Source organism: Cynara cardunculus (genome assembly GCF_001531365.2).
Source record: "Cynara cardunculus var. scolymus isolate 2C chromosome LG 5, CcrdV1, whole genome shotgun sequence".
NCBI classification, from domain to species: domain Eukaryota; kingdom Viridiplantae; phylum Streptophyta; class Magnoliopsida; order Asterales; family Asteraceae; genus Cynara; species Cynara cardunculus.
In genome coordinates this window covers 5,873,707-5,892,643 of record NC_037532.1, presented here as the reverse complement: position 1 = coordinate 5,892,643, position 18,937 = coordinate 5,873,707, and the positions used below count along the sequence as shown (strand labels likewise).

Here is an 18,937-nt window from a genome sequence, read left to right as displayed (position 1 = left end):
TTATCTTTATAAAAAAATTATATTATTAATCCAAATATAAATTACTTCGTTATTGTACATAAATTAAATTATAAAAAATTGAATTAAAAAATTACACAAAAAAATGAGAAATTTCAAATAGTTAATTTGATACTAATATCGATATATTTTTGTCAAATTTTTATGATATCTTCAAACATATATTTTGTGCAAAAATAAAAACATCATCGTTTTCTCAAAATCACATAAAACCATATTATAACATCGACTGAGAAAAATAATAAAATGAAATATTAAAATTACAATGTATCTCGCTGCATTGCGCGAGTACGCTTCTAGTAAATCTTATAAGCCAAACACTATAAAGATTTCAAATCCCTATAATTTCAAATCTGTATACGAAATTCAAGACTTTCAAAAATATTCCATCAAATTAAACGTGTTTTAAGTATATAAGCATGTATCAAATAATCGATGAATTAAAAAAACATTAAGGGGCTGTTTACATAAATGTTTACCCGGTAAGTGCTTACTGTCAGGAGCCAACACTATAATTTATTTTACCAGGTAATGTTGTAGTATATCAAAATGGTATCATATGCAACAATTTACCCGGTAAGCACTTACCCGGGTAAGAGTCGTCACCCTCACTTACTGAGTAAGACTCTCCATCTTTATCGTTGCTCTTACCGGGTAAGATTTTTGACTCTTGTCCTATTCATCCGGTAAAGAAATTACCCGATAAACACTTACCGGGTATGGGGCTGTTTGGCAATTGCTGAATGGTTTGGTGCAGAATGATTAAGTGGTCAGAATAATTAAGAGACTCTCATGATATAGTGCAAAATAAAATATAATTGTTTGGTAATTGTGTACAATAAAATTAAGGCTCTTAATGATTAAGGGAGATCCAGGATACAAAATCATTCAGAGGGTTTAAGAACCATTAAGAGACAAACTTTTTTTTTGCCAAACAAGATTCACCTCTTAACGATTCAGAGGTTGTCTCTTAATGGAACTATTAAGAGGTAAACAAAGAACTTCTAAACGTTTAGTAAACGGACCCTAATACTTCATAGCCAAAAGAAACCTGGTCAATATTTTAGGAGGTAATATTCTAGTTTCAAAATTTGCCAAACATATAACACAATTGTGAGTCATATGATTTCCAAAAAAAATACTCATCCTCTTCTTCCTCCAATAGCGGCTTCAGCAGCTGCAATAGCTATAACAAAAATGGAGAAAATGGCTACAATAAGTTTATTGAACGTTTTTGAACGTCTTGACAAGTTTATGGACCATTTGTTTAAAAAATTGCCCTATTAATTGTTTATATGATATTATTTGAAAAATTGTCTTGATGAAACGTCATATCTAAATACATTGTAATATATTTATATGACGTTTTTGGACGTCGTAACAAGTTTTTTAGGACACTTTTAATAAAAAGTCACATTAGCTTAAAAGTGTCATACAAACCCATATTTTTATATAACACTTTTTTCAAATAGTCTCTTATATATAAAATAGCTAATATGACTTTTTTTATTAAAAAAAATGTTGTAGAAACTTATTATGACATCAAAAAATGTCTTATAAACTTATTGCAACGCTTTAGATACGACATTTTATTTTTTGGTGCTATAAATTGCAATCTTATGAAGCAGTCTATTAAGACACTTACAATTTTTTGACATCCTATAACCCCAATTTCATTTTAGTGTAATACAATACTCTATTTGAAAAATGTTTTAGAAACTTTATTAAAAATAAAACCGTATATTAGAACATTTAGACATTTGTTGTTCTATAAACACGATATTGACATTACTGTATCTAATTGATACAAGTCATAAACCCCAAAATTCCTTGACATTATCATCTTGGAAAACCGATATCAGGGTGGTGCCCTAAACCAGGAGAAAATGGGGGAGCGGGGGCACATAGATTTAGAAGATAAACGAGGAAACCCTAAGAGTGTTATATATATATATATATATATATAGAGAGAGAGAGAGAGAGAGAGATATTTGGGATCACGTGAGACCAAAGGTTTTTCTTGAGACCTGTAGATTAGATCTACAATTTGAACATTTATAATCACAAAATTACCACGAGACTTCTCAATAATCACAAAATTATCACCGTACAACTTTAGACCATTAGATCATTAACTTATAAAGTTGATCAATGAACATAAATTGGTCTTATGGGTCTCACGAAAAACCCTTGATCTCACGCGAACCCAGCCGTGTATATGTATATATTAGTTGTGATTGGGATTTTGTATCTTTTTATGAAATAATTGATTATATTACTGTAGAAGATAAGTGTGATTGATGATGGGGATGTTGGAAATGGTGTAGGAAGCATGTGAATTTTGTGAGCTTGTTTGTCATGGGCATTGGCATGGGCAATGCCACCCTTTTCTCTGATATCTCCCTATCTCTCTCTCATCCTTTTCTCCAATCACACACACAACACACACTCGCTCTCTCTACACATCATACATACATATATATGTATGTATATATATATACACACACACACTACCTGAAGAAAACAGACTTCTCACAGAGATGATTACTTGATGCACATTTGAAGCTGGTTGAGTAGTGTAGCAAGCAAGAACTCAAATTACAACTCATCACCTTTCACTTGCAACAAAAGCTAAGGTAACCCTACTTTTCCTCACCACCTTCATGCATGTGTTTGTATGCTATTCTGGATGGCGTTGTATCGATTTGTTACAAATGCAACAAGTATATCTGATCATAGCGATACAACGCCTTCAAAAGGACGCAGACGACTTGATACAGAAAAAGTAATCCATGCTATGGCATATAAAATGTCACGCGTTCATATCTTATGTGATTTGGTGTTTCTTGTACTTCTCCCAAATTAATCGTCTTTCTTGTTTGAACTTCTCCCCCTATTCACACACATATACATATTAATTGAGTTGAGTTCCGGTGAGAATGAAAGTTAATGTAAGAAGCGTTATAAACACCCATGGATGCACATTAGAATGAGATGCAACGAGATGATGCACCGAGATGTGTCGGATCAATCCCCATATCAAGCATGATTCGTGGGTGAGTTTGAAATTAAAGGTGATCAAGGGTCCAGATCCCTTCTTACACTTCTCACCAGAACCCAACCCTCTATATATATATATATATATATATATTGGTTTTCTCATGATATTTTGGTCGTAAGATATATAGAGTGTTTGATTTGAAGTTAGTTCTTGCTCTTTTCAACAAATAAATGTTGACATCTACCCTTGTTTGGACTCACATCAGTCCTATTGTCCAGCGTACACACATGGTCCATAGCAACTTCAATAGACACATATTTTATAATAAATTTTTATATATTTTTTTAAATAAAGTTTTACATTATTATCACCTTTTATTGGTGTTCTACATCTATTTCATAACATCTTTTTTTTTTCTTCTAAACAGTGGTGGATCCAAAAACTTGTATTATTGGGGGCACGTTTAAGAGTGTCAAAAGAAATTTTTGAAACCAAATAACTCATTCGAACCAATACGATTTCGGGTTATTTGGTTTTCAGATTAAATGGTTCAGTTATCGAATAAATATATAACTTATTCAGTTTGTTTTTCAATTAATTTTTGACTATTTTGGATAAACCGAGACATCATATTGTCATGTACATATTTTACTTTTCGGTTAAACCAAAGCAAATGAACACAGTACACATTAATAGTTAGTAACAAGAAATTAGAGAACAAGAGGTCGATAACTTAGATTCAGTTAAAAAAAATCAGATAGCAAAATGCCAAGAAATCAAAAACAAAAGACAAACTAGTAGCAAACCTTAAATCAAAATAACAAACCCAAATTAAATAACAAATTAAAGAATCCTACATCAAATAACAATTAAGAAAGAGAAAATTAATAATTAACAAATAACAATAATTATAAATCTATAAAACAATAAAATGCAAAAAGAAAGTTGGAAAAAATCAAATAGTGATTAATCAAATCATTAGTATTATAGCAAACAAAATAAGAAAAATAAAATGATTTTCAACAGATTGAGACTTGAAACTTAAGCGTTTAATTGATCTTTAAAATAATGACTCATTGAAGTAATAGTTATAAATAAGATGCATATATAAATTTAGATTTGTAGTCTTTCCTTTAATTGTTGGGGGCCTATTAATAATTCTTGGTTAATTTTTTTTTTAAACCTAACACTCATGCTTTATTTTGGGGTGTTTATTGGGAATTTGGGGTTAGCTTGTTGGGGGCCTGTGCCACCTACCCTTTTGGTGTGCATCCGCCACTGGGTTTAAATACTTTTAATCATTCCGAAATCTAAAATTCAAGAAGTCGTGTTTGTTGTTTCTTGCAAATTAGTTTTATTGAAAATTATGGATATATAAATTATCTGTGTTTGTAATTAAACTGATCCGAAAATCTATGATTATAAAAATAAAAAAAACTTTTAAAACGTTAAGAATTCCAAAGTTCCATGCTTTTGTCTACTTAAGATTTTGCTTCCACTGGTTTATATAGAATCGAATAGCAACGGTGAAGGGTAGTTTCGTCTTTTCATCCATTTTTTTTAGAGTAAACTTTTTTCCTTGTGGTCATCAAGTGACTCTTTCATCAGATCTATTATAGCTTTCATATGGGAAATGACAAAATTATCCTTGAATAAGATTGATCACTCTCACACTCCATGTGTTACTATCATACCCTAAGATATCTTTCCATTTGGGCTTCTTGTACTTCAGTTCTTCAAAGTCTCCATTAACACTATCTCCACCATATCTCCTTATCTCCTCTTCCATTCTTTTTCTCCAAAGTTTGTATCTTTTTCACTTTAATTTCATTTAAATCACTGAAAATTATGATTATAAATTATATGTAAGTTTTTTGCATGTTGATCATGTAGAGAGAATTAAATGGAGCCAAAAAGATCATCCCCAGTGTTCCTACCAGCTCAGAGGGACGTCCGTGGCTCACTTGAAGTATTCAACCCATCAACCAACGAGACCACCTCACAATTCCGGTCGCAACCCACCTGGCGGAGCTGGACGGAGTCACCACAGAACCACCCGGAACCATCACCACCACCGCCGTCAACTGAAGTCAATGATAATGTCACCCTCTCTTCCTCTCGCTCCGGCGGACTGCCAGCTGATGAGATCAACAAGTCATGGATGGCTCTCAAAGACCCTAATCCGCATGAGGCTCCGCCGGTGACGATGCCGCCGCAGTCCCCACCTTTTGCTAGGAGTTCCGCGGCGGGGGTAGTGGCACTGGCACCACAGTCACCGGGTGGAATACTGGGTGCGGCTGAACAAAGGGCGGCGGAGTGGGGTTTGGTTCTGCAAACTGACACCGAGACCGGTAAGCCGCAGGGGGTTAAAGTAAGAACCTCCGGCGAGGATCCGAATGCTAAACCCGGTTCGAGTAGAAGGGATTCGGGTAACTCCGTTCAGAGTTCAAGTGATGTTTCAGATGATGGATTGGGTAATTTAGCATTGATTTATAGTATTTAAGAAGTAATTTTTTAAACTTTATATTAAACAAAAATGCTTATTTGCAACACAAAAATGTTTATATTTTATAAATAAGAATTTATGTATTTTTTTTTCTAATAATTATTGCAATTTTAAGAATTATTTAAGATGATTTAATGATTATAGGATTATGGTTAATGTTAATTGTGTGTGTAAATTAAACATGTCTTCCTTTTATTATTGATCATTGGTGCAGGAAAAGAGAAAGGATTTCCGAGAGTATCAGAGGACTTGAAGGATGCATTATCGACATTTCAACAGACGTTTGTGGTTTCTGATGCTACAAAACCAGACTATCCAATTTTATATGCAAGTGCAGGTTTCTTCAAGATGACCGGTTATACTTCTAAAGAAGTAATCGGCAGAAATTGGTATAAATTTTTTTCATTTTATAATTTATCTTTATTTCTAAAGAAATTGACCCAAATGACCATATTCTTAACCAAATTGACATTTTAACCATTTCTTTCCCGACTTTACTAAAAAGACATTATGTCCGCAATTAGTGGGACCCACTAAACAAAAAAATTTACACCTTTTGGTTCAGGTCCATAATTATCATGGATCCGGTCCAAAACTCATTTTCCTTGAATATATAATATCAGATCTGTAAATGTCCACCTTGGAGGTTTAATAGGAAAATGGGTTTTTGGGTCGAGCCCATAATAATTACGGACCGATGGTTATGGGTCTGATCCAAAAACGTTGATTTATTTATCGTTTAGTTGGTTTGCAATCATAGCAGACCTAGGTATTACAGATCTAGTAACTTTTGGGTAAAGTCCGGAAAAAAAATAATAATTTATATTGCTTTATAATAGGTAAATACGACATTAGATACACCATAATTACCAAATATGGCAAAATAAGCATGTTTGGTTGGTTGAGTAATATAGCAAAGGAAAGAAAAGTCATATAATGTATGTAAACTTTTATGGTGGGTTTAAGTGATCTGTCAAAAAATAATTTGGTCAATTTTTAGAATTTATAAATAAATCTTAATTTAATCATGACCACAAAAATAATTATTAAAATAATAATAACTGAATAAACCATTAATTTTTTTCCAAAGAATTTAAACCATTAATTTATAAACTCCTGAACATTTTCTATTAATTGCATTTTTTTTAATACTAAATTTGGTGCATTAAATATGTCAAAAATAAAAAAGGAAATAATTAAACAATTTGTTTGAAGAATCATATTGCTCAGAATTATTGGAAAAAATCTGCTTTTAAGCGAATTGATTGTCATTTTGCTGCCTTTCTGTCACAAGTAACAGTGTTTTTTTGGCTATCTCAATGATTTTTATTTTTATTCACATATTTTTACTTTGGAAAAATTACCGTAAATTATCAACGCATTACTCAAGGGTCGTTTACCTAAATGCTTACTTGGTAAACGCTTTCCGTTAGGAGTCAACACTATAATTTATTTTATCGGGTAAAATTGTAGTTATCAAAACGTATTTATGCAATAATTTACCTGGTAAGCGCTTACCTGGGTAAAAGTTGTCACCCTCACTTACAGGGTAAGACTCTCTATCTTTATCATCGTTCTTACCGGGTAAGATTCTTGCCCCTTGCCATGCTCATTCGATGAAGAAAATTGTTCAATAAATACTTACCGAGTAAGCGTTTAATAAACGGCCCCTAATTACATTGGGTTGCAGCCGATTTTTACAGGGTGCAGACACGGACCCAGAAGATGTGGCTAAAATCAGGGAAGCGTTGGCGAAAGGTACGACATATTGTGGGAGACTCCTAAATTACAAGAAGGATGGCTCCCCCTTTTGGAACCTTCTCACTGTTTCTCCCATCAAAGACGAATCTGGAAACACCCTCAAATTCATTGGGTCAGTCTCTCCCGCATCCATATCTCTCTCTATATCTATACTATGTTATAAAGGATTTGATAAAAACTCTTAAAAACCATTTTTTATGCATAAAATACTGTTTATTGATGCATATTACTTAAAATTCAAGATTACAAGTAAATTATGCATAAGTACAACTTATTAAATCTTCATTTTTGAATTCGTATAACTAACTGCGGATAAACGTAATCAAATAAAAGATAAATATCTCATTTTAAAATATAAAAAATCTAAAATATAATCAGAATAATTATTGAGTTCTAACAAAATAATTAATTATTATCTTTATAATAATATTATATTATTAAATGAAATATAAATTACTTCGTTATTGAGTCTAAACTAAATTATAATAAAAAAGTCGTATTTAAAAATTACACATAATGAGGAATTTTAAATAGTTAATTTGATATTAATATCAATATATTTTTGTCAAATTCTTGTGATATCTTCAAAATCACATAAGACCACATTATAACATCAACCGAGATAAATAATATAACGAAATATTAAAATCAAGATGTATCTCGCTGCATTGCACTAGTAATCTTCTAGTATATATATATATATATATATATATATATATATATATATATATATATATATATCTATATATCATCATTATTGTTGTTGTTGATAAGACCAGATTCATTCGATGACTTAAAATAACCGAAAGATTTGCGTAACCTGACCATGACGGGTTTTTTTTAATGTCGTGTGGGTATGTTAAACCCATTTGAGTTGGTTGCGTTTTTGGGTAGATGACCTTCAACGTTCTAGTAATTAATGGTACTTTATGGTTATAGGACCAAGAATTATACACCATACATAATGGCGTCATAAATGAAGTTGGACAATCTAGCAACTCAAATAAGAAATGAATCGTTATGTGAACCTCTTTACAATACGATTTATGAAAATTGTTCTTACATAACAAGTTTTGTAAATGAGTTAATAGGGGTATATGACACAGTAGCGACTTGTTGTTAACGCTGTTTTATAAAACGAATAATAGTTGGTCAAAATTGATGTCACGTTAGGTATTCATAGAACGTCGAAAGACAGCTGGACATTCTTAAAAAAATGATTTCGTTGTAGTGCATGATTATCTTTAGGGTTGGGTTCCTTTAGAGGCCACTTACGCTTGGGTATATGACTCTGACCCACGTCTGATAACGTCCTTATCGATGGTCGATGGATATATAAACACATTTTTCTTTACCCTCACGAGATCAGATCCATCGTCATCCTATCAAATCGTACACCCCACATGATATGTTCCATTTTGTCTTCTCATTAAATAGTTTTCCTTTAAAAAGAACGTACAAAATTAATTACAGCATATTTTCCCAAAAGATCTGTATACGAAATGACCGGTGTACCTCCATCTGTTTTTCTCATGACAAAGACACAAACGTCTAAGTGACCGGCACGTTTCGGGGTTCAACCAAGGTTAGTTTAGTAATTTCACCCATTTGTATCCATTCCATTACTTAGGCATGGTGGTCCATATATGGACCATTGGAACCACAATATTTTGAGTTGATGGGTGCATGGGCCACCCTTTGGGGTCTTGTCTCTATTTCCCGTATGGCACTATTTGGTGTACCTTTTTTTATTTTCAATTTCTTAATAATTTTTTTGTTGACAATTTATTAATGGTTGTTACTATACGTACTGTTCCATCAACATAAAAACTCCAAAACTTGGCATGTGACTGTCACGTGATGATCACTTGTCTTAAATTTAAGGTTCTGACTCGTTCAGAAGGTGGAAATGCCAAATTGTGACTACCATACAGACGAATAGTAGTTTTGCATAATTACTGATATCTTATAGGGATCGTTTGCCAAACGATTACAGGGTAATTGTTTATATTTAAGAGTCATCATTCATTTTTATCTTATCGGGTAATATTCTCAGCCTTAAAAAAAATTGTTGGTAAACATCTATCACCCGGTAAGCATTTATCGGATAAGATTTTAGATTCTTGTCTTGCTTTTACGTGATAAGATTCTCGGTTCTTATTATGTTCTTCCAATAAAATTAGTGACCCGGTAAGCATAATTGGTAAACGGCCCTTTAGAAGTAAAAAGAACTTAAAAAAATCAAATGAAGGTCGATGTTCAATTTTTGGGTTAATTTGTGCATATCAAAAGCCTTTGGATACGAAAATGAAAGAACATATGTATTTCAGAACTTGAGTTGTCCTGAGACGTTTTAATAGAGTATGTATTCAATAAAGCTTTACTTTTATCTGATAAAAAACTATACATCTTATATAAATATGTTACAAAAAAATGTTTAAGGACAAGAGAACCAGAAAGAAGAACGACCACAAGAGGACCAAATATAGCACTAATGCTAAATTTTACCACTCAATTTACATTATTAATCAAAATAGCATTTTAGGTGGATTAAAGACCTGCAAAGTCGTCTGATGTGTTTTTAGTCTAACAGTTTTAAAGTTTTTCTTTGATTTCGAGTGGCTTTCTTTGGTTGATTTCGAGCGTCTTTATTGATTTTTCGGTTGATCTTCTTTATATTTTCTAATATCCTTGAGCATCCCTCAAAGTTTAACGGATACACCTTTCATACCTAAAAATATCCTACTTACAAAAATAAATTTAGCTGATAAACGGGAGCCCACTAAGACATACATAGGTACGTCCTTATCTTTAGTACAAAAGACGACCTTAGCAACCGTATTTTAACTTCAATTTGGTGGGTTCATTAAAAAAAACCGTTTCTATTATGTTTTTTTTATCATGTGTATTTGGACTAGCTTACGCACAAATTTCAAGGGTCTTACAAAACAACCGGGAAAACTTTTAGTAGTTTTACGAGACTTGAACCGGTGACCTTTGAGCTAACCCCTATTTATTATATCGTGACAATTGAAATGCATTAATTATTTCAAAATTCAAGAACATGTGGTATTTTACAACTGTTACAAATTCATAATCTATTGTATGATGGATTGTATTATCGAACAATTTGATGAATGGTGTTCATTTTTCATGTGGATTATACATATATAGAATGCAAGTGGAGGTGAGCAAGCATACCGAAGGAACAAAAGAGAAGATGCTCCGGCCAAACGGGTTGCCGGAATCTTTGATCCGATACGATGGTACTCCATTTTCCTCTTTGATCACATACTGTTTTTTTAATTAAACAGATAGTACTGATCGATGTGATTGATCCGACGGAAATCTTGCAGCTCGGCAAAAAGAGATGGCAAGTAGCTCGGTGACGGAGTTGGTGGAGGCGGTGAAAAGACCAAGATCACTCAGTGAGTCCACCAACCGCCACCCGTTTTCCAGGAACAGTGGCGACCAAGACACAACCAATGCGGTGGCGGGTTTTGGGCGGCGAAACTCTGCAGAGACTATGTTTCCTCCGCCGCCACCACCTCCGGCCAGGCGGAATTCACATGCCGGAGTAAGGACCATCACCACCATGCAGTCCATCAACGAGCTCCCTGAAAAGAAGCAGAAGAAAACAAAACGCCTTTCTTTCATTGGGTACTCAATAATATCCACCGTCTCTCGTTACAGTAATTAAAATGTTAATATAAATTCTTCTTTTGTTAGTAGTTTAACGGGACTCGTAGTTAATTTGATCAGTTATACATGATTATTTGGTAGTAGTTTAATTATAAAGAAAATGTCTTATTTAATAAGCTTTTAGTGGAGACTTTATACAGAAAGCCAAGTTTTTCTAAACTTGTTTCTTGCAATAATAAAACATGTTTTTTTTTATCTATGAAAAAACCTCCACCGAGACAACATATAACTATATATATATAATGTAGAAACCCATTTTGTTGTAGTGTAAGATCCATCTTTTTGATTTTTAAGATCAAATTATCTTAATGCATTGCGAAAAGAATACGTTGTATGCATGTAATGTTACTTGGAGTACAAGAAACGTGAATTCCTGTATACGTGTGTATATATAATTAAGGATTCTAATGCATATGTTTATGATATAGGATTAAGAAGAATAACCGAAAAAGTAGCGAAGAATTTGATGATGGTTTCGAAGGAGATGTAAACATTCAGGACATTGACGGTGAGGTTGACGACGAAGATGATGAATTTGCACGAAATAAGGATGTTCAATCGAGGCCCGAAAGCTTGGACGACAAAGTACGAAAGAAAGAGATGAGAAAGGGTATTGATCTTGCAACGACACTTGAACGTATCGAGAAAAACTTTGTCATCACCGATCCACGACTTCCCGATAATCCCATTGTAAGTCTAGTACTTTACTGAATTACCAATCAGTAAATTTATCCGTCAGATTTGAAGTAGAAGCTCGTTAGATTACTCTCTAAAAAGCAATTAACATCTGATAATTTTTTACTTGGTACCAATTACTAGTAATTCAATGGCATTTTTGTTCCAATATATTTGTGAACGGAATTCTATGACGTCTCAAAATAATTAGTTCGAAATTTCAGAATTTCTAACATTTTCATGCTTTTGATTGCTAGATTTTTGCGTCCGATAGCTTCTTAGAGCTAACGGAGTATAGCCGTGAAGAGATCCTGGGAAGAAATTGCAGGTAAGCGACCCCTTCGTAGATTTTCAGTAACAATTATCCAAATCTACGTAATGTAATTATATATGCGTACGACCATGCCTTAAAATGGACTGTTTAAATGCTTTTTTCTGCATCTTTTTAGTGATGGATTATAATCTTCCTACATCGTAACTTTGTTATGTTTTTTTATCGGAAGGTTTCTTCAAGGGCCAGAAACTGATCCATCGACCGTCAAAAAAATAAGAGATGCAATCGATAACCAAAGAGAGGTTACCGTACAACTCATCAATTACACGAAAAGCGGTATATACACACACACAAAACTATACTTATATGTTTGTGAATATCAAAAAATTCAAAGAAAAACATAGGTTTATTCGTCGCTAAATCTCCTTACGCTGCAATCAATCGATCAGGCAAAAAGTTCTGGAATTTGTTTCATCTGCAGCCGATGCGTGATCAAAAGGTGCTGTTTCTAGGTGGTCTAATGAATATATGATGCCCGGGAAATACACAAAATGTCTACGTTTTCAGATCCATTAATTGACGGGTTTTCTAAAACCCGTCAATTAATGGATCTGTTTTTGGATTATTCTGAGCATTTCCTGGAAAGAAATCTTTATCGTTTAAGTTAAAATAGATAGATATAAAGATTATATGTATTTTGTGCTTTATAGGGAGAAGTACAATACTTCATTGGAGTACAATTAGATGGAAGTCAGCATGTTGAGCCACTTCACAATTGTATACCTGAAACTACAGCTAAAGATGGTGCAGTTCTGGTAACTAGAATCTGATCAGAAACCCTACTAGCCTGCCTATACTTAATTTGTTGTATCTACGTAAACGGGATATGGGCGATTTTGATGGTTGCAAAAGTATCGTGTTTCGGCCATTTTTCAGGTGAAAGAAACAGCAGAAAACGTCGATGAAGCAGTACGAGAGCTTCCAGATGCTAATATGGTAACATCTTGAACATAAAAACTATTCTGTAAAGATATTTCTACACCGAATTATAATTGAATATGGAGTGAAATTACTTGATTATACGCAGAGCCCGGATGATTTATGGGCAAAACATTCGAATCCGGTTCACCCGAAGCCACATAGAAGGGATACCGCAGCCTGGAAAGCTATTTTAAAGGTACAACGCCCTTAAATCAATTTTATAAGACGTCAAATATGTTTAAATGTTCTAATAAACTATTTTATAGGACTTTAGTTTATTGGAGCAAGTAGTTGTTTGTCGTAAATGTGTTAAATTAAGTTGGTGGGATGTTTTTGAGCAATTTAACAAATTTAATCACTTTTGAAATATCGCTCTGTAAGTCGTTTTATATGGCAATATTTGAAATTGTCTTATAAAAACAAATTTACTCGATGTCTGGTTTATGTAGGTTATCGAGAGTGGAGAGAAGTTAGGACTCAAGCATTTTAGGCCCGTAAAACCTCTAGGATCTGGCGATACAGGCAGTGTTCATTTGGTCGAGTTATGTGGAACGGGAGAATTTTTTGCGATGAAAGCAATGGATAAAGGTGTCATGATCAACCGTAACAAGGTTAGAACATTGAGTTTCTACTTCTTTTATGACCCAATATTCCATCGCCAAAATTTCCTACCATTTGTTTCCTCCATTTCCGTCACAAACTCACAGTTTTTTACACGAAATAGGTGCATAGAGCTTGTGCCGAAAGGGAAATCTTGGATATCTTAGACCATCCGTTTCTTCCAGCATTATACGCTTCATTTCAGGTTAGTTCTCGTATTCGGTTTTCAGAGTCTCATCTTTCCTAGATCAGTAGAAAATCTAGTTTTCTAGAATTTCTGATATAGTTTCTAGAAATTCTGTCAACCTGTAACAAATGAAAATGTTGTTGTTTACAGACACAAACTCATGTCTGTTTGATCACCGACTATTGTCCTGGGGGAGAACTTTTTATGCTTTTAGACAGACAGCCGATGAAGGTCTTGAAGGAAGATGCAGTAAGGTATGAACTCTAATTAGACACTCGAGATTACTGTTAAGGCCAAAGGGTGGTTTGAATTCCATAATTCGTGTTCTTTTATTGATAATTCCAACATAAAAGAATTCGTATTCTTTTCGTCATAGATTCTATGCTGCTGAGGTGCTCGTGGCGCTAGAGTACCTTCATTGTCAAGGTAGGCCGAAAGTTTCCAACTGTTTGCAAGCAAAATAACCATCAAATCCGTTCGGTTCCATCAGCAGTTATCTAACACCACACGTATTTGACGTTCTATTAAGCCAGTTCTATTGTAGTGTCGGTTGTTTTTTAAATGAATCTTGTAAATCGATGGTGCAGGTATTATTTACAGAGATCTGAAGCCAGAAAACGTATTGATACAAAGCACTGGGCATGTTGCATTGACAGATTTTGATCTTTCCTGCTTGACATCTTGCAAGCCTCAGGTACATATATACATGTTTGATGGTCTGTGTCTATCTTAAGAGAGAGGAGGTTCCTGCATGTATACAGGTTTGCGGGTCTGTGTCTGAGCAGACGTGGACTTCCAAACAAACACTTTGCTACGAGAGGCCGAAAATTAAGTTACTGATGTCATCCTAGATTGTTCTAGTTAAGTTTTAGATGCTTATGAAACCTTTTTGATTTCTTTATTCAGCTTTTGGTTCCTGAAATAAGTGAAAAGAAGAAGAAGAAGAAAAAGAAGCATCAGAAAGGTCAAGAGACTCCGATTTTCATGGCGGAACCAGTGCGGGCATCGAATTCTTTCGTTGGAACCGAAGAGTATATTGCTCCGGTTCGTCTTTTTGTCGATCAATCCCTTTTCCTTCCGCTTCCATTTTTTCGATAATTCTTAGATTTTTTTACAATTTTACAGGAAATCATAAGTGGAGCTGGACATTCTAGTGCAGTGGATTGGTGGGCTCTTGGTAGATTTTCTACTTCTCTTTATCAATTTTTGTTTACAGATTTTTTAGTTTTACAACAATAAAATTGAGTATTAGCGACGGGATTAATCCATCGCTATGTAGCGACGATTAACGATCAGATAGTCCACAAACCTGTTCTCTTGCTAATAGCATCACCCACGAGCTTTTAACTCACGGACTATCAGAGACCGATCAGTGACAGGATAGGCCTTTAGTGATGGATTTACGACGGAATTTTCTCTTGCTGATAGTCCTCGGTTTTGTAGTGAATTAATGGCTAGATTTCTGGTTGCGATCACAGGTATTCTTCTGTACGAAATGTTTTACGGGTACACACCATTTAGAGGAAAGACGAGGCAAAGAACATTCGCCAACGTTCTTCATAAAGATCTCAAGTTTCCTGGTAGCATTCCGGTGCGTCTTTTTCCTTCAGAAATGACCTTAATTACGAATTCTAACATAAGAAAATTGGGCCAAAAAGTATATAAGTGTCTTAACAGACTTCTTTATAGAACTTGAATTTATTGGACCAAACAATTGTGTGTCCAATATAAGCATTGCAATAAGTTTATAAGATGTTTTTTTTGGCATTTTAACAAGTTTTTAAGGACATTTTTAAAAATAAAGCGTCTTATTAGTTTTTTTACAAAACACTTTTAAGAATTGTCCTAAGAAAACATTTTTTATAGGACACTTGTTTTTATAAGAAATATTAGGACACTTTATTTCAGAAGTGTCCTAAAAACATGTTAGGGTAACTAAAATAATCATATAAACTTATTGCAACGCTTTTACATATGATACACAATTGTTTGGTCCTCTAAAGCAGTCGATTACGTCATTTAGACATTTTTGGTCTTTTGAAACCCGATTTTGTTATGGTGCCATGTTCCAATATCTAACTTTTCATATCAGAAAAGATGATATGATTAACGAAACAGAATTTACAAGAATTTCGATATAATACAGGTAAGCCTCCAAGCAAAGCAGTTGATTTATAGATTGTTGCACAGAGATCCAAAGAACCGGTTGGGTTCGCACGAAGGTGCAAACGAAATAAAACGACACCCTTTCTTTCGTGGTATCAACTGGGCTTTAGTTCGTTGCCAGGTAAGCTTTCAAATATCCGTTTTCAATTGCTTTTGTTTTGTCGGGTGCTTTATCTGATAGATAGACATCAGTTTGATTCACTGATTTAGAAGGTTGTAAGCATTTGAATACACGGTTTTTTAACCGCTTGGCTCGTTTTATTTTTCGCTAGTTTTTACATTTTTAAGGACCTTATTTGTTAATTTATATAAACCACGTGCAGAACCCTCCTAAGTTGGAGACTCCTGTGTTTAATGGAACGGAAGATGAAAAAGTCAAAGATGTTGACTATGGACTTCAAGACTTGGAGAATAATGTTTTCTAATCGAAGATTCTAGAAGCACTGTGTGTGTGTGTGTGTTTTTTTTTCTTTTATTTTTTTGCATTTCTGAAGTTCATTAGAAGTAATGGTTTCAAATTGTGAATTCTATTTTCTTTATTTTTTAAAGCCTTTTCTATTTATAGTTTAAAGAAATAAAAGAAAATCCAACATTATTTGTGCAATCTTTTTTATTTATATAAGTTATTAGAATAATTGATATTTTTTTTTTTTTTTTTTAGCTCTTAATTTTTTAAGAATATATAAAACATTAAATATAAATTATTATTATATTTTTATTTAAACTTATTCAAATGTTATCCATTTAAAAAAAATAAAAAATTCACAAAAAATACTTTAAGAACAATTCGATTTCGGTTTTGTAATTAAATTTTACATTTTACTATATTGCACATATATATTTATAATATTGTTTATTTAGACGTAGATGTCATTAGGCATGGCAACGGGATGGGGATGAGGTGAGTTTTGTAATCCCGGCTCCGTCCCCGGTTTGTAGTAACGTCCCCCGGCCTCGGCCCCGTTCCCGGTCAAATCTTTAGCAATACCCGGTAAAACCCCGGTCAAACCTCGCAAATAGTATCATTTAGTTTGATTCTACCGGAGATCACCGGCCCCGTCTCCGTCCCCAGTTTGAGTAACATCCCCGTCCCCGGTTTGAATCTACCGGGGATCTCCGGTCTCGGGACCCGATTTAGCGGGGAATCCCCGTTCAGATCGGGTGAACCGGGTTCTCCACTGGATCGGGGTAAATCACCATCCCTAGATATCATGTGCAAGGGTGATATTATGATAGTACTTGATGATCGATACTGAATGCATCTCCAATCAGAGATTCTTAAACCTGATGGATCGGTTCATAAATTTTTACATCATTGAGAAGAAGTGGTACATGCCAATGTGGAAGGAGAAGGGTTTATAAGGATGAACCGTTTCATCAAAATAGTGTGATCCAATCCAATTAAATAACAAAAAATAATTATAATTTATATTATGTAATATGTACTCGTTCAGGGTTAGGATATATATAGGGGTTTATTTAAGGGAGAACTGATTAGTTTGTGGTAATCGTGAGATCCAATCTCAACTACAAATTAATAGATAAATTAGGAAATTTATAATTTTGAATTAAAATTTTAATGCAATGACATTTTATGTATTTCTCTCCTCTCTAAAAACCATAGTCAGTAAAATATAATAGAGAAGAATTTTTTGAACAAAACATGCGTCAACGACATGTAACCCACACAAATCATTTAAGATGTAATAGTTGTTATCGGAAAAGTTTATAGAGGAATAACATTCGCTATGGACAATAAAAACATTCTACATAACAAAAAATACAATATATAATGCATAGAAAAACAAATGTACAAAATATAATAACATAGAATAGAAAACACTCATCAACACACAAATAACCTACTCAAATTATAAAAATAAAATGTAACAATTCTTACATAAATTGTATGGAGAAAGAATAATGATATCATCGATAAAAAAATTCTCTAAAAAGAACACAAAAATAACAACAGATAGCTTACATAAAAACATAAAATAAATTATAAAGAATGTAGCTTTCATCTTGATTAGACATTCGATTGTGTAGTTTGCAATATGATGGAGAAATTAGTAAAACAAAAGAAAAAAGGTTAAATGAGATATAATATATAGATGAGATAAAAAATGGAATAGAAAAACGAAAGGTCTAGAATATTTATGAGTTAATGAAAGACAATTAATATAATCAACAAAATAAATCTTAAAAAATCTAAAAGTTTGAAAAAAAAAAAGAATTATGAAATAACTTTTTCACAATGTCACATAAGAAACTTCATATATTACTTTTAAATTTATATAAAATAATGATGTCAAATGCTCAATTAAAGATGTCTATGGCTTGACAAATTATGTTATCATTTTAGAGAAAATAATGAAATACATATTTTTCATTCACAGGTAGAAAAGTATTTAACATTTTGTAAATTCAAAACAATGAGAAATTTTCTTTTAAAAATTATCTTGTGACAATGTGTCACACCATTTATTGTAAGTTTATTTTAATTAGTAGATGGAAAAATGAAAAGAGCATAATGAATATTCCTATGAAGTTATGTAATGTGAAAGTTAAAACTAATTAAGTTGGAAGTGAAATTATCAAAGAAATCTTCTTATAATGAAATACATATTTATCATTTAGAGTAGAATAATATATAACTTATTTAATATTATAATAACATTGACAAATAATTTAGGAGCATATGGAGGGTTTGAAAGTTTCACCTCCAAGGATGAAAATGAAAATGTTGGAGGTTAAACTTTTTAAAATTACCAAAATGACCTTATGCTAATAAATTTCATATTTTAAAAATAAGAATGAAAAAGTCTTTTACATATCAAATATTTTAAAAAATAAAAAATCTAAAAAAAAGGTAGACTTCTAATGTTCAGAGGAGGACACCTCATTATGTTTGGTTTCTTATTAGAAATAATGTATTGATAAATCAAAATAATGAGAAAAAAAGATAAATAAAATAGAAAACTTCTAATTAAACAACCTTTTGATATAAATAAATAAATAAATATATATATATATATATATATATATATATATATATATATATAT

The 18,937-nt window shown here is 32.8% G+C and overlaps 1 protein-coding gene across 1 annotated transcript; it reads left to right on the top strand.

Annotated features, from left to right (window-relative positions):
* The first annotated feature begins 4,767 nt into the window (after positions 1 to 4,767).
* LOC112512101 (phototropin-1) lies at positions 4,768 to 16,475 on the top strand. The gene is made up of 23 exons (XM_025117908.1): positions 4,768 to 4,822; positions 4,913 to 5,493; positions 5,740 to 5,914; positions 7,216 to 7,398; positions 10,461 to 10,552; positions 10,643 to 10,946; positions 11,417 to 11,678; positions 11,921 to 11,991; positions 12,167 to 12,273; positions 12,387 to 12,436; positions 12,648 to 12,752; positions 12,874 to 12,933; positions 13,025 to 13,114; positions 13,368 to 13,529; positions 13,643 to 13,723; positions 13,856 to 13,959; positions 14,082 to 14,131; positions 14,293 to 14,399; positions 14,612 to 14,749; positions 14,831 to 14,882; positions 15,184 to 15,296; positions 15,852 to 15,992; positions 16,195 to 16,475. The coding sequence occupies exons 2-23, from the start codon at positions 4,923 to 4,925 to the stop codon at positions 16,294 to 16,296; spliced, it is 3,120 nt and encodes a 1,039-aa protein (XP_024973676.1). The 5' UTR covers positions 4,768 to 4,822; positions 4,913 to 4,922; the 3' UTR covers positions 16,297 to 16,475.
* Positions 16,476 to 18,937: the final 2,462 nt, after the last annotated feature.